At 40.1% G+C, this 27,652-nt stretch overlaps 2 protein-coding genes across 6 annotated transcripts in view; both read right to left on the bottom strand.

The window, feature by feature from the left end:
- Positions 1-16,370, bottom strand: part of LOC106084949 (thioester-containing protein 1 allele R1) — a 58,638-nt gene extending 42,268 nt beyond the window's left edge. The window contains exons 1-2 of one of the 3 annotated variants that reach the window (XM_013248937.2): positions 16,308-16,370; positions 15,598-15,803 (exon numbers count right to left, since the gene is read on the bottom strand). In XM_013248937.2, coding sequence (XP_013104391.2) covers positions 15,598-15,668 — 71 coding nt within the window. In that variant the 5' untranslated portion in view covers positions 15,669-15,803; positions 16,308-16,370. Of the gene's footprint in view, positions 1-15,597; positions 15,895-16,307 lie in introns of those variants that run through there. The other 2 variants (XM_013248935.2, XM_013248936.2) reach the window with 2 other exon arrangements.
- A 5,050-nt stretch (positions 16,371-21,420) lies between these two features.
- LOC106084941 (CD109 antigen) overlaps positions 21,421-27,652 on the bottom strand; it is a 30,271-nt gene continuing 24,039 nt past the window's right edge. For all 3 annotated transcript variants that reach the window (XM_013248920.2, XM_013248921.2, XM_013248922.2), the window contains 3 exons: positions 26,254-27,322; positions 22,189-22,707; positions 21,421-22,131 (listed from right to left, as the gene is read on the bottom strand). In XM_013248920.2, the coding sequence (XP_013104374.2) occupies positions 21,640-22,131; positions 22,189-22,707; positions 26,254-27,322 (2,080 nt within the window). In that variant the 3' untranslated portion in view covers positions 21,421-21,639. The remainder of the gene's footprint in view (positions 22,132-22,188; positions 22,708-26,253; positions 27,323-27,652) is intronic.

Genomic DNA, 27,652 nt, shown 5'->3' on the forward strand with positions numbered 1-27,652 from the left:
CGCATCTGCTGTCGTGTTTTCAAAAATGTTGTCTAGGCCCACTTCATTTAGAGGTTCTCTCTTGTAGCGCAGAACATCTCACTCGAGATCATATAGATCTACCTAAAGAATTCTGCGCGGTGGATACCTATCCACAAGATGATGATTTCGATGGTGCCTTTGAGAACATCCCAGAAGGTATTGCTTGAACAGCATATAGTCGCTGTTCGCAGAGCTGCGTGTCACATAGCTGACGAGACCCTCCATAACTTACCACACTGGCCAATTGCTTTGTACTTGGTTTCTTTTTCAGTATCTCAAGTCCTGCCGTCAAATAGCTTGTGCCTTGTTTCTTCTTTTTACCTTATCGCAAATTACTGTGGCATGTGGGGAGAATGTGTAAGAGCTGTCACATGTGACACCAAGTATTTTGGGAGATTTGATGGTCGGAATCGTTTCTCCATCGGCTTTCACATTCAGCTAGTTATTCACCTCAAGCGTATTCGTAGTGAACAATTGGGCTGAAGATATATCAAATATTTGGCAAATATTTTCAAATCTCTTGCAGCGAAATAAGCGGCGAGTTTAACCTATTGCAGATATCGACAACGGGTGGGCTGCCTCATGCCATGATAGATCTATATTCCATCTGGAGGGGTGGGAATGGCGGATAGGCGGTTAAACAGTGCCGGAGATAAGGAAATCCCTGTTTCATCGACGTATTGGCGATTTCCTCAAATAGTTTGACATGGCTGACCGTGTGGAATGCTTTCAATAGGTCCAGTGCCACGAGGACCGTCCAGTGCCACGAGGAATTGTAGTGCTATGCAGTCTTCGAAATCCATGATGATGCTCGGCGAATGGAAGTTCTCCATCGAGGCTCGGGAGGAATCGTCCCTCAAGCGTCTTGGCTACTGGTGAGAGAAGGGAGATCGGTCTGTGCGGCTCCCCTTTACTCAGGTCCTTTCTAGGCTAGCGGAATCACTCTGCCCATTTTCCAGACATCGGGTACTATAAGTGTGTACAAAGACAGATTTAGGATAGTTTTAAGGAACTCAACTCCAGGTAGATTCAGATTCTTCAGTATTAGTTTACAGATTCCATCGCCTCGGATGACATTCGTACCTTCGTCCACGGTAAATTGTGATGACAGCCCATCTGCTCGGAGACTACGAATACGACGAATGGCTATCCTCCTAGCCTTGTCACTCTCAGGATGCTCAATAAACTAACGTTTGAACAACCTGACGCATCTCTTTGGGTCAGTCACAGTTACGTTGCCAAATGTAACCGAGGCGTACGGCGTCATAAGCGAACGTGCTAAGCGCTGGGCCATCACTTGAGTTATTCTTATAAAGCCCTTGGTGCAACAAGTTTGCACGAATTTGCCCAAAATTTGTAACGATTGTTTAACCCATCTGAACAAAGGCCATAAAAATCGATTCACCCTTAGATTTATTGAACGCATAATGATAACTAACGAACACTTAAAAATTAGATATAGGGTATAACATAGTCGACATTTTCCGATTTTTTACTTTTCCTTAGTTAAAGGGTGTTTTTTGAAAACTCCAAAATATATTAATTCAATTTGCCATGATTGGCATCTCCGATAGTGATAGTTTTTTTCTCTTTAGTTAATATTGCTTTTTATTGCCAATCTAGAGTTGCGTATGCAGATTGAAACAAAAAGGCTGATATATTAGCTCTGTTCCCGTACTTTTCATGTAAAAATTTTCAGAAGATTAAGAACAGCCTTTAGTCTATATTGCTACTTATTTGAATTAAACAGCTGGTTTTCATCGAACAGCTGTTCGATGCTGCAAATTTCTGCTGGGAAAAAACCTTTAGTAGAAAAATTTTGCTTACGCTCACGCACTCTCCCGCTCTCTTCTCCTGGCAAACAAAGTTCGCAAACGACTCAGGGATGGAAAAGTCAGTACTTTGGTACTTTTTTCAGCACTTTTTCCATCCGTGGAGTACCGTTGTGCACCCGCGACCAATTTAGTACCTTTTGAAGCAAAACTAATTTTTCTAACAAACCGACTGTTGTCGAGCCTTTTTATACCCTCCACGATAGGGTGGGGGGTATACTAATTTCGTCATTCTGTTTGTAACTACTCGAAATATGCGTCTGAGACCCCATAAAGTATATATATTTTTGATCGTCATGTCATTTTAAGTCGATCTAGCCATGTCCGTCCGTCTGTCTGTCGAAAGCACGCTAACTTTCGAAGGAGTAAAGCTAGCCGCTTGAAATTTTGCACAAATACTTTTTATAAGTGTAGGTCGGTTGGAATTGTAAATGGGCCCAACCGGTCCATGCTTTGATATAGCTGCCATATAAACCGATCATGGGTCTTGACTTCTTGAGCCTCTAGAGGGCGCAATTCTCGTACGCTAAGTATGGTTCAAATCGGTCCATGTTTTGTTATAGCTGCTATATAAACCGATCTTGGGTCTTGACTTCTAGGGCCTCTAGAGGGCGCAATTCTCATCCGATTTGACTGCAATTTTGCATGTAGTGTTTTGGTGGTATCACTTCCAACAACTGTGTTAAGAACGATTCAAATCGGTTCATAATCTGGTATAGCTGTCATATAAACCGATTGTGGATCTTGACTTCTTGAGCCAATAGAGCGCGCAATTCTCATCCGATATGGCTGAAATTTTGCATGAGGTGGTTTGTTATGACTTTAAATTCATGTGCCAAGTATGGCGCAAATCGTTACATAACCTGAAATAGCTGCCATATAAACCTATCTGGGATCTCGACTTCTTGAGCCTCTAGAGGGCGCAATTCTCATCCGATTTGGAAGAAATTTTGTACAACGGCTTTTCTCATGACCTTCAACATACGTGTCTAATATGGTTCGAATCGATCAATAGCTTGATACAGCTCCCATATAAACCGATCTCCCGATTTTGCTTCTTGAGCCTCTACAAGGCGCAATTCTTATCCGAATGAACTGAAATATTACACAATGACTTCTACAATGTTCAGCATTCATTTATGTTCCGAATCGGACTATAACTTGATATAGCTCCAATAACATAACAGTTCTTATTCAATATTTTTTGTTTGCATTAAAAGAGATGCCGCGCAAAGAACTCGACAAATGCGATCCATGGTGGAGGGTATATAAGATTTGACCCAGCCGAACTTAGCTTGCTCTTGCTTGCTTATCCTAAAAGACAAGAAGTTCTCACTTTATAAAACAAGCCACGATAAAATAGGAATATTTACTTGTTAGTCGCTCGAATCATATCTGTCCAACTGTTGGATTTTCGTTGCGGATCGTTTGGGGACTGTAAGGGGCAATATGGGTTTATATTTAGTTGCCTTTTGTGACTAATTACGCCTCTAGAAAGCTTCGAGAGAGTAGCGGGGACCCTAACACTTGTCTCCCAATTTCTATATGAGATTCAAAATAGAGGTACAATAATACCGATCGGTCTAAATGTTTGTTTGGAGGTTTTGGGGTGGGGCGTTCCCCCTATGTTACTATCAATGCAATGCAAATTTGCCAATGAAAATTCCTTTTGGGAAAAGCGGGGATATTTCTCTCATATCAATATGTGCTGCCCGATTCAAGTTTAAGCTCAATAATAAAGCACCTCCTTTTTAAGTCGAGCTACACCTCTTTGGGGAGAAATTCTTACTATCAAAGTACAATAAAAAATTTGATCGCTGAATTAAACTCGGATCGTAACGGTTAGGGTTATAAAGAGCCCAAAAAGGATTGTCCTGAGAACTGTTTTGAGAGTTTGCTTCTCCATTTTCATCAACATAACTGGGAATATCCCACACCTTTGATCGGCTGTTGTACTAAGTAATCTGCAAGGCAGAAGTTTTCCAGACATTTTTGATTTCTGTAATGGCTTTCATTTTCCATTCCATTGAGTAATCAGTAAGGCAGAAGTTTTCCAGAGATTTTTGATTTCTGTAATGGCTTTAATTTTTCATTCCATTGAAATTTTCGATCATTAAGCTTGTCGCGGAAGAGAAATGAACACACCATGAAAAAATTATTCGCGCCATATCAGACAAACAAAAATTGCAATTGAAAAAGTACTCTTTTGGTGCAAAAAGTACTTTTTTAGTTCTATTTCAAAATTTCTATTTTTCCATCACTGAAACGACTTTCAGAACAAAAAATTGTTTTAGTACACGAACACACTTATTATTCGTATTTGGACGGACAAGCTGTCATTTTGTGTGTTTCTTTGTTTATGATACTTAATAAGTTCCCAATTAGGAGCTTGTTAGCATTGATGGCTTGTGGGTCGCTTGTCTTACCTAATGTTGGCGTTGTTGGTGTTCACCTCATATGGACATGTGAGTATTGCTTGAAAATCTTAAGCACTTTTTGGCACCAACATAATCTAAGATTGCAAATATATTAATTTGCGATTTTTTTCTGAAGACAACTAAATTTGCAGAATCCTGGTTTAATTTAATTCACAACAAAAAATAAAACTAAACACCACAAAAAGTCTTATTATGCGGCGATGAGGAAATGTCCCTTTTAAATGCAATATAAAAATTTTGACATAAAAAGGGGGATTTTTTAAGAGCTATTGGAAAGTTTTTCAAAGAAAAACACATACACATTCAGAAAATGCATGAAATCTTTATTTGAAACGATAGTACGGTCCAAATAATTTAATGTTTGAAGATTATTTCATGCAAATGTTGACCGTGACTGCACCTCAAATGGTCCATCTGCTTAGTCCAATTTTGGCATACTCTTTCCAACATTTCGGCCGATATCTTACGAATAAATGCTTCAATGTTGTCTTCCAATGCGTTAATTCAATCGGGCTTGTCTGTATAGTCTAAGGCGTTACATCGCACGATCTAGGCGGGCAATGTGTCAATTGAAGCGGGATTGTCTCTCAACGAGATGGCTGAACAGTTCAAAATTTACCTCTTCTGAGATATCACGGGGAATTGTAGAGTGGACGAGCTTGGGAGACTAGGAACTACTTTACACATTCCAGGTGAACTAAAATCTGTGGGTATGCTTCTAGCGACATGTAAGTTAAGTTTTCAGTATCAACCCGAAGGTGAACGGATGATAAATGGTCACAAAGGGGGTTAAGGGGCATTCCAAAATTATGTGGCCTAAATTTGACTTGAAGAGGTCTACCGCTTTGCTATAACAGGCTAGAAAAGGCATCTCAGTCATAGTGTCTCAATGTCCGTCATGAGAGGTCACTGATAGGCTATCAGAATGAAGGTTTCCAGTAACACCTGCTGTGTTTGAGTCTCCACACTGATAGTCAGAAAGAGCTCCACTTTAGGTTATCATTTCTTTGAGAACTCGTCTGATTTAGTGGATGTGAACATTTATAATTTGTTGGTCTTTTTAAGCGATCTGGATGGTTCAACGGTAAGAACTAGAAGGCATGACAAAACGTTCTAAGTGAGTTTGGTGACAGACTGCCACTTAACCCTAAGCTAACCAATCTCTACCCGTCCTCCAATGCCACATTTTTATACCCTCCACCATAAGATGGGGGGTATACTAATTTCGTCATTCTGTTTGTAACTACTCGAAATATTCGTCTGAGACCCCATAAAGTATATATTTTCTTGATCGTCGTGACATTTTATGTCGATCTAGCCATGTCCGTCCGTCCGTCCGTCTGTCTGTCGAAAGCACGCTAACTTCCGAAGGAGTAAAGCTAGCCGCTTGAAATTTTGCACAAATACTTCTTATTAGTGTAGGTCGGTTGGTATTGTAAATGGGCCATATCGGTCCATGTTTTGATATAGCTGCCATATAAACCGATCTTGGGTCTTGACTTCTTGAGCCTCTAGAGGGCGCAATTCTTATCCGAATGGAATGGAATTTCGCACGACGTGTTTTGTTATGATACCCAAAAACTGTGCCAAGTATGGTTTAAATCGGCCCATAACCTGATATAGCTGCCATATAAACCGATCTTGGGTCTTGACTTCTTGAGCCTCTAGAGGGCGCAATTCTTATCCGAATGGAATGGAATTTCGCACGACGTGTTTTGTTATGATATCCAACAACTGTGCCAAGTATGGTTGAAATCGGTCCATAACCTGATATAGCTGTCATATAAACAGATCTGGGGATTTGACTTCTTGAGCTTTTAGAGGGCGCAATTCCTATCCGATTTGGCTGAAATTTTGCATGACGTATTTTATTTTTACTTTCAACAGCCGTGTCAAATAAGGTTCAAATCGGTTCATAACCTGATATAGCTGCCATATAAACCGATCTGGGATCTTGACTTCTTGACCCCTAGAGGTCCCAATTATTATCCGATATGCCTGAAATTTTGTACGACGGATCCTCTCATGACCATCAACAAACGTGTTTATTATGGGCTGAATCGGTCTATAGCCCGATACAGATCCCATATAAATCGTTCTCTCTATTTTACTTCGTGATCCCCAATGGGCGCAATTCTTATACGAATTGGCTGAAATTTTACACAGGTCTCCAACATATAATTTAATTGTGGACCATATCTTGATATCGTTTTAATAGCAGAGCAACTCTTTTCTTATATCCTTTTTTGCCTAAGAAGAGATGCCGGGAAAAGAACACGACAAATGCGATCCATGGTGGAGGGTATATAAGATTCGGCCCGGCCGAACTTAGCACGATTTTACTTGTTTAACCTTTTTTTATCCCATCCCACTGTGCTGCATGTCAAAATTAAAAGGGAACCATAATTCCATTCGATTTTATCTAGGGGGTCCAAAGGTCCAGAATTTTTCCATTTTTTATACCCTCCAACATTGGATGGAGGCCACCGTAGCGCAGAGGTTAGCATGACGCTGCACGCCTGGGTTCGAATCCTGACGAGACCATCAGAAAAATTTTTCAGCGGTGGTTTTCCTCTCCTAATGCTGGCAACATTTGTGAGGTACTATGCCATGTAAAACTTTTCTTCAAAGAGGTGTCGCGCTGCGGCACGCCGTTTGGACTCGGCCATAAAAAGGAGGCCCCTTATCATCGAACTTGAACTTGAATCGGACTGCACTCATTGATATGTGAGAAGTTTGCCCCTGTTCCTTAGTGGAATGTTCATGGGCACAATTTGCAATTTGCACCATTGGATGGGGGTATACTAACTTCGTCTGAGACCCCATAAAGTATATATACTCTTGATCGTCGCGACATTTTAAGTCGATCTAGCCATGTCCGTCCGTCCGTTCGTCTGTCTGTCGAAAGCACGCTAACTTTCGAAGGAGTAAAGCTATCCGCTTGAAATTTTGCACAAATACTTCTTTTAAGTGTAGGTCGGTTGGGATTGTAAATGGGCCATATCGGTCCATGTTTTGATATAGCTGCCATATAAACCGATCTTGGGTCTTGACTTCTTGAGTCTCTAGAGGGCGCAATTCTTATCCGATTGGAATGAAATTTTGCACGACATCTTTTGTTATGATATCCAACAACTGTGCTAAGTTGGGTTAAAATCGGTCAATAACCTGATATAGCTGCCATATAAACCGATCTTGGGTCTTGACTTCTTGAGCCTCTAGAGGGCGCAATTCTTATCCGATTTGAATGAAATTTTCCACAAAGTATTTTATTATGATGTCCAACAACTATGCCTAGTATGGTTGAAATCGGTTCATAACCTGATATAGCTGTCATATAATCCGATCTGGGGACTTGACTTCTTGAGCTTCTAGAGGACGCAATTCCTATCCGATTTGGCTGAAATTTTGCATGACGTATTTTATTATGACTTCCAACAACTGTGCCAAAAAGGGTTTAAAAACGGTTCAAAACCTGATGTAGCTGCCATTTAACCGATCTGGGATCTTGACTTCTTGTTTTTTTGTAGTCAGTACTAAACTTTGAAAACGACCTCTTTAATATGTTTGAGGTCGGACTATATTTAGATATAGCTGCAGATCTACCGATAAAAGGTCTGAAGCCCATAAAAGCTTTATTTTTATCCGATTTCGCTGAAATTTGAAACAGTGGGTAGTTTTAGGTCTCCCGACATCCATCCCAAATATGGATGAAGTCCGACTATATTTAGATGTATTGTAGCTGCCATACATACCGATCTCCTGATAAAGGGTATGAAGTCCATAAAAGCTTTATTTTTTATCCGATTTTGCTGAATTTGGGTGAATAAATTATCCATTTTTTACCGGATTGTGAGAAAAGGGGGTTTACATATATACCCGAGGTGGTGGATATCCAAAGTTCGGCCCGGCCGATCTTATTGCCTTTTTACTTGTTTTTAATTAAATCCTTGAGTCGTGAGTGTCTAGTGAGTCGCGACTTTCTCGTCTGTCGTAATCTTTTTTCGTAATTCGTGAGTTTCTCGTGAGTCGTGATTTTCTCGTGAGTCGCAATCTTTTTTCGTGATCCTTGAGTTTCTCGTGAGGCGTAAGTTTCTTGTGAGTCATGAGTTTCTCGTGAGTCGTGATAAGGACCGTCAGCAGCATTTCCCTCGCTCACGCACGTAGAATTCAATCAAGGTCACGCACGATCACGTGATTGGATTTGGATCTTATTCACGAATCACGTGACTCACGCATGACACGACAACTCGCGGCTCACGTACACACGTGGGGACTTTACATGGCACATCATGGTCCGTGGTCATTGTAATAAATGGTGATTTGTTAGATATTATCTTTTTGGCAACACTGGTTTAAACAACTCACTCACGTTTCGTGTTTTGTTTTACTATCAAACATCTTCAGGTTGGTCTATAATTAAACCATGAATCGTCTTGCAAACGAACAACACTTGCAAATTAATGAATTTTATTATCAAAATGGGTGCTCTGTTAAGAAAGTTCATCGCACGCGTCTTCCATTTTATGGTCAGTTTAACCGAACCACTGAAACGGCTATTCAGGCTATTGTGACAAAATTTAGCACCAAATTTACGTTGTTGGACATTAAACCAACAACACGTAGAGTGCGAACTGAAGAAAATAATGCAGCTATATCGGCCAGTATAAATTATGACCAGCAATTATCGATTCGTCGCCGTTCCCAGCAATTGAACCTCTGTTACTCAATAACATGGAGCTGGAAGGATTTAGGTGTGAAGCCTTTCAAAATACAAGAATTGAAGACGAAGGACCTATTACGACGCAGAATTTTTGGTGAATGAGCTCTTGGAATGAATGAATGAGTTGGCACATTTTTATCGAAAAAAATGTGTTCAGCAACGAAGATCATTTTTGGTTCAATGGGTACGTAAAAAAGCAGAAATATCGATTTTGGAGTGAAAATCAGTCAGAAGCATTGCAAGACTTGCTAGCCATGCTTCCGGAAAAAAGTCACAGTTTTGTGCGGTTTATGGGCTGGTGGCATCATTGGACCGTATTTCTACAAAGATGATGTGAATCGTAACGTAACTGTGAATGATGAGCGCTATCGTGAGATGATATCCAAATTTTTTTTTTTGCCCAAAATGCAAGAGCTTGACTTGCATGACATGTGGTTTCAACAAGACGGTGCCACATGCCACACAGCACGCGTAACAATGGACTTATTGGGAGGCGAGTTTGGTGAACATTTTATTTCACGTTCGGGACCGGTCAATTGGCCGCCTAGATTGTGCGATTTAATGCCTTTAGACTAAGTTAAAGCTTGTGTCTATACGGACAATGTTGGAAGACAACATTGTAGCATTTATTGATGAGATACCGGCCGAAATTTTGGAAAGAGCCAAAGCAAAAATTGGACTAAGCGGATGGACTATTTGAGGTGCAGTCACTATAGACATTTGCTTAAATAATCTTCAAACATTAAATAATATGAAGCGTACTATCGATTCAAATAAGGATTTCATGAATTTTTCCGGATTTTTATGTGTTTTTCTATTGAAAAACTTTCCTATAGTTCTTAAAAAATCACCCTTTACTTAGGCCATTAAACAACATTTTTATTCATAAAGTATTAGATATCTAATAAATATTCAAGTGCTTGCAATTAAGAGAATATTCAGAAATGAAACACCCAAAAACTTTTTTAGTATTATAATGATCATCAAACACATAACAAATATTTGCCCCTAATCTCTTGAGATGTGTCATGATCATCAAATGTTTTGAAATGAATTGTAATTTCCATGTAGCTCATAGTACCTCCCCCGCCAGTTTTTTTAGCTGCCAACTTACCGACAATATACAGGAGAATATGCCAGGCAATGAGTCAACAGCATTTGATACCATTTCCGTAAAAAGCTTAAAAACAAACTGAGAAAATGCCTAATGCAGTCAAAGTGAAGAATAAATATTTGAATTGTCTATATGTATGTATGTATGTGTATAAGATGTACTTGTTAAATACTGAGTACAATAGTCTAGATACGTATTCTAGAAACACACACCGGTACGAAAAGAATAATGAGTAAACATAACAACAAGGCAAGGTAGCTTTAAGGAAATAACTATGAATGATACAAAAGCGTACAGGCATATGTGTATGTATGTATGTATGATACGTTACACACTTACAACAATAAAGCACATCTCAATTTTGAATAGGTAACACATTGATGTTCCCCGGCCGATACGGGATAACTATGAGCACCACACAGGCTGGAACTTTGAGTTCCGACTTGTGTGGTGTCCATCGTTATCACGGGAAGCTTAGCTGATAACCACCGGGCGCGTCCACAGGTTGCGAATGGTGGAAAGTTCCGTTTTTATGCGGAGTAGCTGCAAATGCGGCCGCGGGCAGTCAGCGATTTTTGAGAGGAGAGTCTCAGTGAGGAGTCAGGTGGCACTGACTCTTAATTAAAAACTGAGTGCCAATGATACTCGAGATGACAAGGCGAGTTATTGGCGCCTTAAATAACCAATGACCAACATCAGCGTCTGTTCCCAGGTTAAGGGCGGCGCTGGCCGAGCGTCGGATCTTGGATACGTGTACAATCCCACAAAACCCATGCGGTTGGGGCGCCGGGCCAGTAACCCCGCGCCCGGAAAACTGAGAACTACTATGAGAAACAAAGGTATAGTAAAAGCGGACCCCCCCCCCAACGTTGACGACCCAAGCAAACGAAAAAAGGACTATGATTTGGGGATCTGCACCTGGAATATCCGCACCCTTTTTAGAGAAGGTGCAGTATACGCGCTGGCGGATGTATTGGATAAGTACAAGGCAGATATTATCGCCCTACAGGAAGTGCGAAGGACTGGGAGTGGCGTCACTACAACACCAAACAGTGACGAATTGTACTATAGTTGCCATAACCCGAGGCATGAATTTGGCTGTGGATTTGTGGTTAGTCGAAGACTAAAACACCTAGTCTCCAGCTTTACTCCGGTGAATGAGAGGCTAGCCACAATCCGCATAAAGGCCAAATTCTTCAACATCAGCCTTATTTGTGTCCATGCCCCGACGGAAGACAAAGACGAGCAGACCAAGGATATTTTCTACGAGCGCCTAGTGAGAGAATATGACCGCTGCCCCGCCCATGATATTAAAATCGTTCTGGGAGATTTTAATGCGAAAATAGGGAAGGAAGACATTTTTGCTCCAACAGTCGGAAAGTTTTACCCCCACGAGATAACGTTCAGTAATGGGTTGAGGCTGATCGTTTTCGCCGCGACAAAAAACATGGTAGTTAGTAACACCAGATTTCAACATAAAAATATTCACAAAGCCACATGGCTGTCACGCGATCAAAACACGAGAAACCAAATTGATCACGTTGTGATAGATGGAAGGCATTCATCCAGCGTGTGAGATGTACGATCGATCCGTGGAGCGAATATAGATTCGGATCATTGCCTTGTTTGAACATGGCGAGGAAAGTACGATCTGATACTGCACGGAAGCTGGACATTGAAAAGCTGCAAACACAATAAATGGCAGCGGCATACTCCATTCGACTGACCCAACTGCTTCATGAAAGCACTCCTTGTTCCGATGATATAATGGCGCAGTGGCAAACTATTGCCCACTCCATGGAAAATGCCGCGAAGTCCGTACTTGGGTACCGGAAGCCTCCTCCAAAAAACCCCTGGTACGACCGAGAGTGTCGAGATGCTACTGAAGCCAAGAATGCGGCATATAGAGCAACCCTGGAATCAGTAGCAACGCGCCAGATGAAGAAGAGGTATCGGGAGAAAAGGAGAGAGGATAAAAGTGAATTGAGATGTACAGGAATAAGAATGAAGTCCGGAAATTCTACCAAAGAATTAACATCAAACCGATGGCTTTTGTTCAGGCACATCCTCCTGCAGAGACAAAGAAGGAAATCTGGAAACTGACACAGATAACATGCTGAGGATATGGAAAGAACATTTTACCCAACTGCTAGTGTCCGACGTTGGCGGCGAAGAGGATACCGCAGAGCCAATCCCTGATGATGGTATAGAATGTTTACTTCCTAGTCAGAATGAGGTCCAAGTAGCAGTGACCCGACTAAAGAACAACAAGGCAGCAGGAGCCGACGGGTTACCCGCTGAACTATTTAAGACCGGAGGCGACACGCTGATACTCTGATACGCTGATACTCTCGAGCGTACTTTGTGAAAGACTAAAACCTAAAGTCAATGAGATAATTGGGCCCTAACAACGCGGCTTTATACCTGGTAAATCCACCCTAGACCAGCTATTCACACTGTTCCAAATCCTGGAAAGGACCCGAGAGGGACAAATCAACACCAACCATCTCTTTGTTGATCTAAGGTATTTTAAGCAATGTCTGAGTTTGACACCAGTTTTGAGATTAAGCGACGAATAATAATGGCAAACAGATGTTAATTTGGACTAAGTAAGCAGTTTAGAAACAAGGCCACCTCTCGACAGACGAAGACTACACTTTACAAGACACTGATACTACCCGTGCTGTTATATGGTTCTGAAGCATGGGTACTTGTGAAAGCAGATGAGGCAGTGCTTGGAGTATTTGAGAGAAAGATTCTTCGTAAAATATATGGACCAGTTTGCGTTAATGGAGAATATAGGCGACGTATGAACCACGAGCTGTATGACAACGATAGCATAGTTACACGCACCAAAATACAACGGTTGCGTTGGCTAGGTCATGTTGTCAGAATGGATGAAGAAGCTCCAGCAAAGAAGTCTTTTGAAGGCAAACACGGTGGTACATGCAAACCGGGAAGACCAAAAACCCGATGGAAAGATCAAGTTGTGGGAGACACCTCGAGACTTGGTGTCAGAGATTTTAAAATGAGCGCAGAAGATCGAGGCGTTTGAAACACTATTCTACGTTCGGCTAGTAGAAGAAATACTCTGTCATAGCCAATGAAAAAAAAAAATCTTGGATCTTGACTTCTTGAGCCGTTACAGGGCACAATTCTTATCCGATTCATCTGAAGTTTTGCACGTGGTGTTTTATTATGACATCCATTAACTGTGCTGAGTATGTGTCTATAACCAGATATAGCTGTCATATAAACCTATCTTGGATCTTGACATCTTGAGCCGCTTATCCGATTCAGCTGAAATTTTGCACGTGGTGTTTTATTATGACTTCCAACAACTGTGCTGACTATGGTTGAAATCGGTCTATAATCAGATAGCTGTCATATAAACCGATCTGGGGTCTTGACTTCTTGAGCGTCTAGAGTGCGTAATTCCTATCCGTTTTGGCTGAAATTTTGCACGACGTGTTTTGTTTTGACTTTCAACAGATGTGCTATGTATAGCTCAAATCGGTTCACATCTTGGTATATCTGCCATATAAACCGATCTGGGGTATTGACTTCTTAAGCCACTTGAGTGTGCAATTCCTATCCGATTTGGCTGATATTTTGCACGACGTGTTTTGTTATGACTTCCAACAACTGTGCTGAGTATGGTGAAACCCGTCTATAACCTGATATAGCTGTCATATAAACCTATCTGGTGTCTTGACTTCTTGAGCGTCTAGAGTGCGTAATTCCTATCCGATTTGGCTGAAATTTAGCACGAGGTGTTTTGTTATGATTTCCAACAACTGTGCTCAGTATGGTTCAAATCGGTTCATAACCTGATATACCTGCCATATAAACCGATCTGGGATCTTGACTTCTTGAGCCACTTGAGTGTGCAATTATTATCCGATTTGGCTGAAATATTGCATGAGGTGTTTTGTTATGACTTCCAACAACTGAGTATGGTTCAAATCGGTCTATAAGCTGATATAGCTGCCATATAAACCGATCTGGGGTCTTCAACAACTGTGCTAAGATTAGTTCAAATCGGTTCATAACTTGATATAGCTGCCATATAAACCGATATGGGATCTTGACTTCCTGAGCCTCTAAAGGGCGCAAGTATTACCCGATTTGATTGAAATTTTGTACAACGGCTTCTCTCATGACCTTTAACATACGTGTCGAATATGGTATGAATCGGTTTATAGCCTAATACAGCTCCCCTATAAACCGATCTCCCTATTTTATTTCTTCAGCCCCTAAAGTGAACAATTCTTAATAGATTTGGCTGACATTTTACACAATGACTTCTACTATGGTCTCCAATATTCAGTTCAATTATGGTCCGAACTGATCCATAACTTGATATTGTTCCAATAACATAGCAATTCTTTTCTTTTATCTTTTGTTTGCCTAAAAGAGATACCGTGGAAAGAGCTCGACAAATGCGATCCATGCTGGAGGGTATATATGATTCGGCCCGTCTGAACTTATCACGCTTTTACTTGTTTTTTTTTTTCTTTAAGTGTACTCAATTATATGTAAGTCTGCTTGGGTATTAATGTAACGATGGTTGGATGCGTAGGTTCAACATGTTACCTTTAAATCTTGATACAACTCATTTCCCCTGTCATTGATCAGAAATCCCAACAATGGCATTGGTAGAGAAAAATCGCAAACCAGAAGCTGTCAAGACAAGTATTCATTTTTCAAAAAAAAAAAAAAAAGCCAATCAAGAAACACAAAGCAAGTCAAAAACCCACCAAAACATTCAACACTCTAGAAATAATTGCTTATGGAACGAGAAACAATTCTTTACAATAGCATGCAAACGTTGAATTCTTGTTTTGTTTTTGTGTTTTGGTTTTTGTTTTTTTTTTTTTTTTTTCAAGCAACACAACATATAATCCATCTGTGTATGGTGGTGGTACAAACATCAGTTCTTGCCATCATTGCCTTCTTTCGTTTGATGCCAGAGGGCCGGCGGCCATTCATTTTGGTTTTGCCATAGCACACGCATCTAATTGTTATGGCGTTTGTGTCTTAAGTCTTTCGTTTTTTTTTTTTTTTTTGACTGTTGTCATAGGGGAAAAGGCGAATATAGAGTCGCAACTGACTGTGCATGTTATTGTTTTTTGCTGTTTGTTATTGCTTTTGCCATTGTTGTTGTTGTTGCAGTTTTGTTTTTTTCGGGCATCGTAAATTAAACAAACTGGATTTTGATTTTACTGAATCGCATATGAGATCATTTCAGACCAAAACATACACTCACTCACTCGCTCGCACACTCACTCACTCACTTACTCAGCCATATGAATATGAATGCTAAGGTAAATATAAACACGATGCAAAATATTCCAACCTCTTTTTTGGGTAAGTTGATTGTATTTTCGGTAAAAAGTCATTATTATAATTTTTCTTATATACAATGGCTAGTGCATGTGTAGAAAAAAAAAACAAAAAAATACAAACCCTTGACCAGCATTTAAATGCACCAAAAGTGACAGTATCACAAAGCACTGTTGTCGTTGTTTCACAAACATGTCGCTGCTGCTTTACTGTTGCTGAGGAGAATTAGTAGCTCTGAGTTGTAGTTGACGACGTTTTGCGTCTTTTGTGTCGTAATTCCAATTGGTTACGCTCTCGTTAGCATTTAGTTTAGATTTGGCTTTAGATTGCTATAAAGAATGCTCATATGTTTTAAGTGAATAGGCTATAAAATAATATTTTTTATTTATTTTTTTTTTTCTTAATAAATAACTGCACGAAAACACATTTAACACATAATTTTAGCACTTTTTATTTGCCATTATTATGGAAGAATTCTAAAAAGAACACTTAATCATCACTATGGATGTCAATTTTTTTTTCACTCATTTAGTTTTCTTATATCATAGACTGATGAATAATTGTAGAGTGTGGGCTGCTGGAAATGGCTGTGTCACCACCATCATACACATTTGCATGTGTGTGTGTCGAGTACCAACAAGCAACTTGGTTTCCCTAAATATTTATTTCTGCTCGATATATATGGATTAGATTTGAATTGTCGGCCTTTCTTTGTTATGGCCTTTTAATGGCTGACAGATGTACTTATTTCTACACTTTTTATAGCTTTTTCTCTTTCACGAAAGGAATCTTTGATGTTTTACGCGCTTTCAGGTCTTTATTTGCGGTTTTACCTCGATTTACTTCCGCCACACTATTCGATGGTGTGCATCGTCGCGTCTCTTAGTCTCTACTAACTCTAAATATTTACTTCGCTTTGTTTTGTTATCTTTTGTTGTTGGTCAATGTAGGTGGTAGCAATACTCTCAAGCGTTTTGAGTTTACTTTTGTTAAAGCTTTGCTTTAGGCCAAGACATGGAGAGTGAGTGTCTCGTGTTCATTCTCCAAAGTACGATAGTAAGCTTAAATCTAACTTGAAAGTGTACAATGGTTGTTGTCTTCGCTTTGTAAGCCAACATTCAAAGACATAAAATATGTAAAGATAGTGTATATCATTTTCGCCTGTTTAGATGCCAGATGGCGTTAGTAAAAACGGTCCCTTAAGGACTCGGCAAAAATTCACTTTATAGGCTCACCTTTGATTTCGCTGAAATTTGGTATGTAGATGTCGGTTGACCACGAATCTGAAATCCTTTTTTGGGGCAAAGGCCTCTGGACCACCCTAGGGGCCAAAAACCCTCCTTTGGGGGAAGTTTTCCGACCTAGACAATATGGGTATCATATGAGAAATGGGAAATATGGGCAATGGGCTATCATATAAAATGTTTTACCGAGTTGATTATGAATATGCAAAAATATCTCTAAAAATTGGACCCGGAAAGGACATACGGGGTCTTGAGAATTTTGAACGCTGTTAACATAGGCAAAATGGGTATCAAATGAAAGGTACTAACGAGTAGATTAGTTAATTAAGCTCTAAAAGATCTCTAAAGAAAAAAAAAAACGAATTTTTTTTTCGAAAAAATCGCTTGATTTTTTAAAAAAAAATTTTTTTCGTCTGCGTATAGAAGTCTATGTAACTTCTATTACCAGGGATATCGTAGTTCCAATCGGTTCTATCAGGAATAATGGTACCGTAATTTTTATTAAAAACGACTAAGGTAGAGTGTAATCCACACTGCCTGAAACATCGGACATTGTATCAATGATAACACAGTGTTCGCAGCCACCACATGATCAAAGAGAAAGCTCCCTTAGCTTCACGGCAACAATGGTAGCAGCAATTTGGCTAGCCACAATGTCCAGAGGCATTTGATGCAGCATTAAATTTTGTGCATCAGATGGTGTCGACCTCGGTGCGGCCATCCCTTGGATCCGGGTTATTATTGAGCAGTAGGTGGACTTTTGAAGCGCCGTCCACCAGACAATAACGGCATATAGCATTATAGGTCTGACAACTGCAGAATATCCCCAATGCATGACATGCAGTCTAAGCCGCCAACTTTTGCCAATGGCTCTCTTGCAGGTGTAAAGGGCAAGAGTTCAAATTCCTGTCCAGCAAAACACCCATGTATTTTGCGCATTCTGTAAATGGAACATTCTCTCCACCCAAGGAGACAGGTTCAACTGTAGGCAACTTGTATCTCCTGCTGAAAAGAACTACTTCTGTCTAGCACGGATTTATACCTAGACCATTTTCGGTAGCCCACTTTGCTGTTGCACGTAGAGCTTCCTGAAGTATATATCTTAGAGTGCTGGGAACCGTAACCACAATTGCCATTCCAAAGTAGAGGAGACAGTACACCTCCTTGAGAAGTGCTCTGCTGACCCATCTTTTTAGATCCACAGATCCCAAAACCGCCGTAATGCATCTTTTAGTAAGTATATTGTTAACAAACTTTCTTACGGTAGAGTTGATGCCTAGAAATTCCAATTCGTTCATGATTGACGTCGGTTTTACATTATTTAGGGCATCTTCAATGTCAAGATATTCTACCTTTGTATATTCCTTGACAGCGAGAGAAGCCTCTATGTAGCTGACTAGGTCAGTGGATTTGCCTTTACTATATGCATACTGTTGCCGCGACAGGCGATCTCCAGGGACCTTTGCCCTAAGATATGTTTCTATTAACCTCTCAAGAGTCTTCATCGTAACGGATGACAGACTATTAGGTCAAAAATCTTTTGCCTTCGTATGGTAAGATTTTCCTGCTTTCGGAAAGAAAATAACCTTCGTGTTCCTCCATCCCACAGGTGAATATGATATTCTGATACAAGCAAAGTATCTCCCTAAGCCAGTGAACCAGTCTATCAGACACAGCTTGTAATTCAAGCGGTGATACATCATCAGGGCCTGGCGACTCAAAGGAGTTGAAACTTCCTATCGCCCAAAGGGATTTTCGGCTCAGACACAATTTCCCTAATAACCTCCGACGAATGCATACCAGTTATTGTAGCTACTTGCCCAATTTCAGACCTCTAGCTCTCTCTGAACAGAAAGCTGAAAATGGTACCCATTCTGGTACGGAATTTGAATAGATCATTTATTTATCCATCATTTAGTTCTTAGTTGTACCTACGTATCAAATTTCAGACCTCTAGCTCCACCTTTAAAGAATTTAGCAAATTGTACCAATTTTGGTACCAAAATGTTCGAATTGTGAAAAAATCATTTAGTTGTACATCATACATTTCTAAGTTTTACCTACATGCCAAATTTCAGACCTCTACCTCAATCTGCACAGAATGTTCCCAATCGTACCAAAAATTCGTAACTAAATGTACGAATTGTAAAAAGATTACAGTCTCCCATTACATTTTTCCTAGTTGTACCTGCATGCCAAATTTCAGAGTTCTAGCTCCATTTGTAAAGAAAGTACCAAATGGTACCAAATTTGGTAGCAAAATGTATGAATTTTTAATAGACCATTTTGCCACCCATCACATGATTCCTGTTTGTACCTACATGCTAAATTTCGAATCTCTAGCTCTATCGGTAAAAAAGTACCAAATGGTACCAATTGCGGTACTAAACGTACGTTTTCCAGTACTATTTTTGCTTTTTTGTCTTTTTACCATCATCCTCTTCGCCAGATGTCTTTTAAGTCAATTTTCAAAATTTTATCTCTATTTTTTGGTACTTTTTATAGACACCACCAACGGATCCTCTTCATTCATTTTGTCACTCCGTTTGCAACACATCGAAATATCCATTTCCGATCCTATAAAGTATATATATTCTTGATCGTCGTAAAAATCTAAGACATCTAGGCATGTTCATCCGTCTGTCTTTTGAAATTACGCTACAGTCTTTAAAAATAGAGATATTGAGCTGAAACTTTGCACAGATCCTTTGTTTGTCCATAAGCAGGTAAAGTTCGAAGATTGCTATATCGGTCTATATCTTGATTTAGACCCCATATAGACAGATCTGCCGATTTAGGGTCTTAGGGCCCATAAGAGCTACATTTATTATCCGATTTGGCTGAAATTTGGGACAGTGAGTTGTGTTAGGCCCTTCGATATCCTTCTTCAATTTGGCTCAGATCAGTTCAGATTTGGGTACAGGTGTCATATAGACCGATCTCTCGATTTAAGGTTTTGGGCCCATAAAAGGCTCATTTATTGTCCGAAATTTGGGACAGTGAGTTGTGTTAGGCCCTTCGACACCCCTCTTCAATTTGACTCAGATCGGTCCAGATTTGTATATAGCTGCCATATAGACCGATCACTCGATTTAAGGTTTTGAGCCCATAAAAGGCGCATTTATTGTCCGATTTTGCCAAAATTTGGGACAGTGAGTTGTATTAGGCCTTTCGACATCCCTCTTCAATATGGCCTAGATCGGTCCAGATTTGGATATAGCTGCCATATAGACCGATCTCTCGATTTATGGTTTTGGGCCCATAAAGGAGCATTTATTGTCCAATGGCGCCGAAATTTGGGACAGTAAATTGTGTTAAGCCCCTCGACGTCTTTCTGCAAATAGGCCTAGATCGGTCCAGATTTGGATATATCTGTCATATAGACCGATCTCTCCATTTAAAGTCTTGGCCCCCTAAAAGGCGCATTTTTAATTCGATTTCGCTGAAATTTGACACAGTGATTTATGTTAGGCTTTTCGATATCCCTTTCGTTAATTATTCACATCGGTCTATATTTGGATATATTTACCACAAAGACCAATATGTTGTTCTACAAAATTGAACAATTTCTTGTACTTATTAGACCACTCAATGTCCGTGCCGAATCATGCCGGACCATATATCGATAAAGCTTCTATGTGGGCATAAATTATGTATTTTTCATCGGATTACGACGAAAGGTGGTTTACATATATACCCGAGGTGGTGGATATCCAAAGTTCGGCCCGGCCGAACTTAACGCCTTTTTAATTGTTTAGTACCAAAATGTACAAATTTCCGAACACTTTTATAGTTAACCAATTAAGGTTGCCATAGTGTACCAAAGTTCCAAAATTCAGAGCTCTAGTTCAATTTACAAATAAAGTATCAAATAGTACCAATTGCGGTACTAAACGTACTATTTCTTTCTATTTCACTTCCGGTATGATTTTCCAAAAATTAGTTTTTACCAAGCCGTATTTTTTTGGCACGCTCCTTAATTTGCACCCAAGAACATAATTCTAGCAGTTCGCGCTGGACAAATATGTACCATTTCTCACTTTTTGGTACTTTTTAGTACCTAAACGTACGAATATCACCAAATCTTGCCTTTTCCGGTGCCTATGACCCAAGACTAACTAAACAGTTTTGTGTTTTTTTGGGTTACCATAAGGGTAAAACAAAATTCCTTTGGCACGGGATAGCTGTGAGCACTACACAGCCTGGTACATTGAGATCCGATCTGTGTGGTGTTCATTGCTGTCACGAGAAGCTTAGCTGCGAGCTACTGGGCGCGTCACAGGTTGCGGATAGTGTAATGCTCTATGCAAAGTAGCTGCAACGGCAGTCGCGGACAATCAGCGGTATCGAGCGAATAGTCTCAGTGAAAGGTTGGGCGTACTGACTCTTACACAAATACTGAGTGTCTATGATACAAATACTATGGCGCCTTTAAATAACCAATGGGCACCCTGTTACCGCGGCGGTCTGTCCTTTTGACCGGAACTAGCTTGCTCACCTATAGGAGCTTGACGAGGATCGCTACCTCTACATGTAATATGGCTACAACAACAACAAAATTACGCATAAATCGGTGCAACAATTTCTGAAATATAGTGTTTTTAAAAATTCGGATAGGGGGACAGTTATATCGTGGGGCTAAATTGTAGCATGGATTTATTTATTCTTAACCTGTCGCTTTACATTAAAATCACATTTAAAATTTAACATTTTTAACATTAACATTTTTATTTAATTTGCTTTGTTTTCAATTTTATTGTGCAAAAATACTGAAAAAACTTTAAAACGTATACGTTTAACATCAACATTATTATTTAACATGCAGGGCATCAATACTTAAAAATAAAATTCACAATTTATGCCTGTCAAATAAAACCGTGACTTATAACACATCGCTGCAGAGATAATTCGCTGTGACATGTTACTGGGAGACCTCATAGTATATGGTAGCTCTCTGCTCAGCATTGTAATAATCATAAATGGTGATAGCAGCAGGTTTCAATGCATCCACCTCGTGAGACTTATCGGCCGAAACATCGAAACAAGTTGGTTCACCAGCCACCAGACTATCGAAATACACAACTACGACAGTGTCATCATTTTTCGTCTCAACTCTTTGTACGCGTTTAGCCTCACGTATCGGCTTCAAACTGTCATTATCGATGGTATAGCCAGAGGGCAAATTGATTTCCATCACAGCCATATTGGATTCCTTTACTTCATCGGATTCAGGACTATATTCCGCGCATATGTTCATAAATAATTGACCTGGGTAGGAGTCTTTAGGTGTATGCTGGACGGTAAAGCTAGGCGGGGCTTTTTGGCTAGCCACATTGTAGCGGTAAGATAATTGAATCAACGAAGAGCCTTCACCTTCGGCTTTAAGGGTTATTTGACGTGTTGCCTTGGGTAGCTGAAAGAAACAAATACTTAATAACCTAAAATGCTACTTATTTAACTGGCTACATACCACATGGCTTTGCAGTAGCAATGCGTTTTCCTTGTCCACACTGAATTCGCCTGTTGTAGTTTCGATGCCTTCTTCAGTTTGGGCTTCGAATTGAATTGTCATCTTGCCATCTCCCGAAGCAGCATATTTCTCGGCAAACGCAATTAAGGCCTTGAGACCGACCACTGTGTCTTGCGTTGAATCGAAACCACCCAAACTGTTCCTTTGTCCAACTAACCATTTAATGATGGGCAACAATTTGCCTGCTTCCTCTGTTTCAACCAGCGATTGGAAAATGTAGGCAGTAACCTCGATATCGTTATTGCAATATTTCAAAGAATTTGACCACCATTTCAAATTATTTTCATATTTGGACTTTAGCTGTACTCGTTCTAAAATTTTTTCGGCCAGAGGATGTTTTGCTTTTTGGAATACCGCCAGAATAAGAGCCAGAGAATATAAGTTGTCTTCACTGTCCACATTGTCGCTAAGGTATTGCAATGATTTTTCAATTTGCGAGCCATATTTTGAGGCATATTCCTAAAAAAAACATAACAAATGAGATATAGATTTATTTAAGGACTATATTTGTGGGAAAGAAGGTATCTGATAATTTTTTATGCTCTTAAACGAATATCGAAAGCCTAAAGGCCAAAACAGAATGAGGGCGTTGAGCTTTTATTTTGGGCGTCGCGTCGCGTTGCAAAAATGCAACTCTGCACACAAATTCCACTAATGAAACGGGGACATGTTATAAATGTTCAACTTTGACGCTTGAAATCGAGCGGCATTCGATGTTGCAACACTTGAAATAGTGTTTTTGGTAGTCAAAGATAAAAATTGTTAAACTTTTGCCAGTTGCTTTTTTAACATTTGCTTGCAGAGTTGCATTTTTCAAACCGACGCTCCTCAACCCGCTCATTCTGTTTAGACCTTAACGATGATTGCTGCATTTTGATTAGAAGCGCATCACTGTCGAAAATTTATTCCCTTTGTATGGATAAGGGTACGTGTTTAATACTCCTATGCTAACCGACTTACTAAAATCTTTACCCCAAATTCGTAATATACTCTCAAGTACCTACACTCTTGACACCCATATTATCCTAATCGTGCTAAATGTCAATAACCTTGTCCCCAAGGTTATTCGACCCCAAAGTTAGGTACCAGTCTGGTTGTTGTTCTAGGAGTGTGTCGCACTCCTGCCATGGGATTGACTTTATCGGTTAAATCCAGTACGTGCAACCGGCTGTTATGGGTTTGACCAGTCTCGTGTTTTTGGATCACTGCATGGGGAAATCTCTGGTATAACTTTACGAATGAGTAAAGCTAGCCGCTTGAGATTTTGCGCAAACTCTTCTTGTTAGTGTAGGTCGGTTGGGATTGTAAATGGGCCAAATCGGTTCATGTTTTGATATAGCTGCCATATAACCAATCTTCGATCTTGATTTCTTGAGCCTCTAGAGGGCGCAATTCTGATTCGATTTGGCTGAAATTTGGCATGTCGTGTTTAGTTATGACTTTCAACAACTGTGCTAAGTATGTTGAAAATCGGTCCAAAACCTGATATAGCTGTCATATAGACTGATCTAGGGTCTTGACTTCTTGAGCCTCTAGAGGGCGCAATTCCTATCCGATATGGCTGAAATTCTGCATGACGTGTTTTGTTATGCATTCCAACAACTGCGGCAAGTGTGATGCAAATCGGTTTGTAACCTGATATAGCTGTCATATAAACCGATCTGGGATCTTGACTTCTTGAGGGCATAATTATTATCCGATTTGGCTTTCTTCATGAACTTCAACATAAGTGTCAAATATGGTCTTAATCGGTCTGTAGCCTGAAACAGTTCCCATATAAACCGATCTCCCCATTTTACTTCTTGAGCCCCTAAAGGACCTAATGCTTATTCGAATTGGCTGGAATTTTACACAATGACTTCTACTATGGTCTTCAATTCGACCATAATTTGATATTTGCCTAAAAAGAGATATCGGGAAAAGAACTCGACAAATGCGATCCATGGTGGAGGGTATATAAGACTCAGTCAGGCCGACCTTACATACTTTTACTTGTTTCCTCTTCTAACTTTGGGCGTTCGACAAAATGGCGTTAGTATCGTTTCGGATTTGATACGTATCTGTATCGTGTCTGTCCATTGAAGGCTATCGCGACTTGACTTGTATTTCTGATATATGATGATAGAAGACGATTACAGATGCAACTCCTCGTAGAGCTTATGGTATACCTGAGATGTAAATCGAAAAGATAACCACATCATTGTTTGCCTAACCATTATAAGGCTGGGATTGTAGTCTTAGGGATCCTACACAACCCTGCTACTAAACTAAATTAGCCGCCTGGCCACTCACTGAGACTCTCCACTCGATACCGCTGATAGTCCGCGACTGCAGTTGCAGCTACTTCATATGAAGCATTTGCAACCAGTGGACTCCTCCAGCAGCTCGCAGCTAAGCTTCTCGTGGAAGCTATGGGCACCATATAGATTGGAGCTCCAAGCTCCAGCCTGTGTGGTTCTCACAGCTATTCCGTGCCGGGATTGGCTTAGATGTATATCCATAGTGGCATGGGGTGGATTAATATACTCACCCTCTTTTTAAAACTAACCTAACCTATGGTTACCCAAAAATACGAAATTGGTATAAAACCTTGAGGTAAATAACTTGGGAGAACGCACCACCCCAGAATCCAATCAAGCGGTAATGTGGGTGTCAAATGGAAGGTATTTAAGAGTAGAGGCTACAAGTGCCAAGTCCGGATTTGAGGGTTGGTAGGTCCTGTAGCACCTAACGCTAATTTTCTAGCAGATTCCTACGCCACCGTGGGGCAGTGCTTAACGTGTCCGCTTTGGTTCCAATCCTGGAGGGAACATCAGAAAACAATTTCTGCTGTGGTTATCCCCCCCATTTGTGAGTTGTTGTGCTTCAGTTTTTTCAGACTCGGCTATAAAACGGAGGTCCCTTATCATGGAGCTTAAACTTGAATCGGACAGCATTCTTTAATATGTGAGAAGTATACCGGTGTACCTTAATGGAATGTTCATGGGAAAATTTAAATATCGGCCACGGTAGCGCAGATGTTAGAATGTTTGCCTATAACGCTGAACGCCTGGGTTCGAGTCCTGGCGTGAACATGATAAATGGCATGCTAAAATGATATGGCAGCAATGTAAAAACTTAACCCCAAAGAGGTGTCGCACTGCGGCACGCCGTTCGGACTCCGCTATAAAAAGGAGGTCCTTTTATCATTGAGTTTAAATTTGAATTGGACATCATTCAATGATATGTGAGAAGTTTGCCTCTATTCCTTAATGGAATGTTTGTGGGAAATTTTCTATTCCTACTCTACGCCACATTACCTTTAAGTCACATACTGTACGGATAGGTCTATTTGCCCGTTTGGGTGATTTTTGGGGTGGGACTTTTCCCCTAGTTACAGAACCTAAATACCTCCAAATAAAGCCTGTTAAACTGGCTTTCCACCTGTTTAATTGTCCACCCAGCCCTAATCGACTCAGACCCAGATCCGTCTGGGCACAACCCACCTTAGTCTCAGAGTTCCTGGATCTGGATATTCAACAGAACCCAGCAGACGAAAGAAAGAACACAACACAATCAAGAACAACAAAAATTCTTCTCCCATATCTAATATATTTAGAATATAATGAAACTTTGGGGCACCGTCGTTTCGGCCAGGAATATATATAAAACGACCCATTTAAAGTTTGGCTTGAGAACTCCAAGCTCTTTTGGGGTTTGAGTCTACTGGCCCCCTAGACAATAACCCCGAAATTGTTCCACATTTTAGAAGGTATTAGAACCGCCACCCAAATAATGGTTACGAGGGGAGGCAACATCGAGAGTCAAGCTACGCGACTGCCCCTTTATTAAATATTCTCTAGCAAAGAAGATTTGTACTGCTGATGCCCCAAGCCGTACTGATATTCCAGTACTGATATTCGGTACAGGAATTTGTCGTAGCATCTTAAGCCCCAAGGTCCGTATTCTGTACTTAAACTGAATATAACTTTAATTTACCACAACCACTTTTTGTGACACACTTACCTTATCTTCCAATAGAGTCATTAATATAAAGGCCGACACGCCAAGCTCATTTTGATTTGAAGAGTGGAAAAGTTTACCAGTTTGAGGAAATTGTCCATTCTCCTTTTGTGTCTTTATCAAATATTCCAAGGCATCACTGATGATTTTCTCATCAATGGTAATGTATTTGCGAGCCTGCATAAATGAACGGGCCACATAGGCTGTCAGCCAACTATTCGAATCGCTGTGCCCATCACCAAAGGCACTGTAAGAACCATCACTGTGTTTATATGTCAACTCCCTTTGGTAGCCAGTCTCCATATAGTTTTTGGCCTTTTGCACTGTCGATGGCATATCCATTTTAATGGCTTCCAAATATTGCAACACCATTATGTTGGGCACAAAATTAATCATATTCTGTTCGCCACAACCAAAGGGCATTCGAACTAACTTATCGATATTCTTAATGGTGGGTCCCAAAAGGTCTCCCACAGCAGTGAATTCCAAATATTCCGAATCCAAAACAACATCGTCAGGAATTTGTGCCTTAAGGGTATGATTGATAGGTTCACCATCGGGAATGGTAATGAAAAATGCTTCGTTTTCATACTGTGTCACACCTTCCGGTTCCACCTTGAGTTTTTGATGCATTGCATCACCAGCCAAAGGTGTAATGGCTTTAATTTTTAGCATTATTTCACCAACTATTTTGGGTTTGATGGTGAACGATACAGTTTCGCCCGTGTTCGAAGGTATGGACAACTTTTTGGTCATTTCTTTGTCATCTGTCTCTCCACCATCGGAGTCTACAAAATCATATTCGCCTTCATCATTTTCCATGGTAATTTGTGCATCTAAATCCATTTCCATGTAATTGAAAACTACGATGGGTATTTTGATCACTTCGCCACGTTTAATGGAATACGGCAGGTTAGTGCTCAAGAAGAAAGGTTGGAATACACGAATTTTTGTGGCATCTTGTGTCATGCCAAAACCTTTAGTGTCGTTCAGGGAGAAACCAGTTATAACCCATGAAGTGATAGTGTCTGGAATCTTTTTGGAAAATGTTGTCAAGCCCTGCTCATCAGTGCTGTTGAAAGAGAGAGAGAAAGTTAAGTATTAGCTAAATCATGTCGACGATTCTCAAGGCAAACAAGTCTCCCGAAATTTATAACTTAGTACCTGAAATGCTTAAAGTAGTAAGGGAAACACTCATCACCGAGCCGATAATATTGGGTTGCCCAAAAAGTAATTGCGGATTTTTTAAAAGAAAGTAAATGCATTTTTAATAAAACTTAGAATGAACTTTAATAAAATATACTTTTTTTACACTTTTTTTCTAAAGCAAGGTAAAAGTAACAGCTGATAACTGACAGAACAAAGAATGCAATTACAGAGTCACAAGCCGTTGAAGAAATTT

The sequence above is a fragment of the Stomoxys calcitrans genome, chromosome 3 (assembly GCF_963082655.1).
Source record: "Stomoxys calcitrans chromosome 3, idStoCalc2.1, whole genome shotgun sequence".
Lineage (NCBI taxonomy): Eukaryota > Metazoa > Arthropoda > Insecta > Diptera > Muscidae > Stomoxys > Stomoxys calcitrans.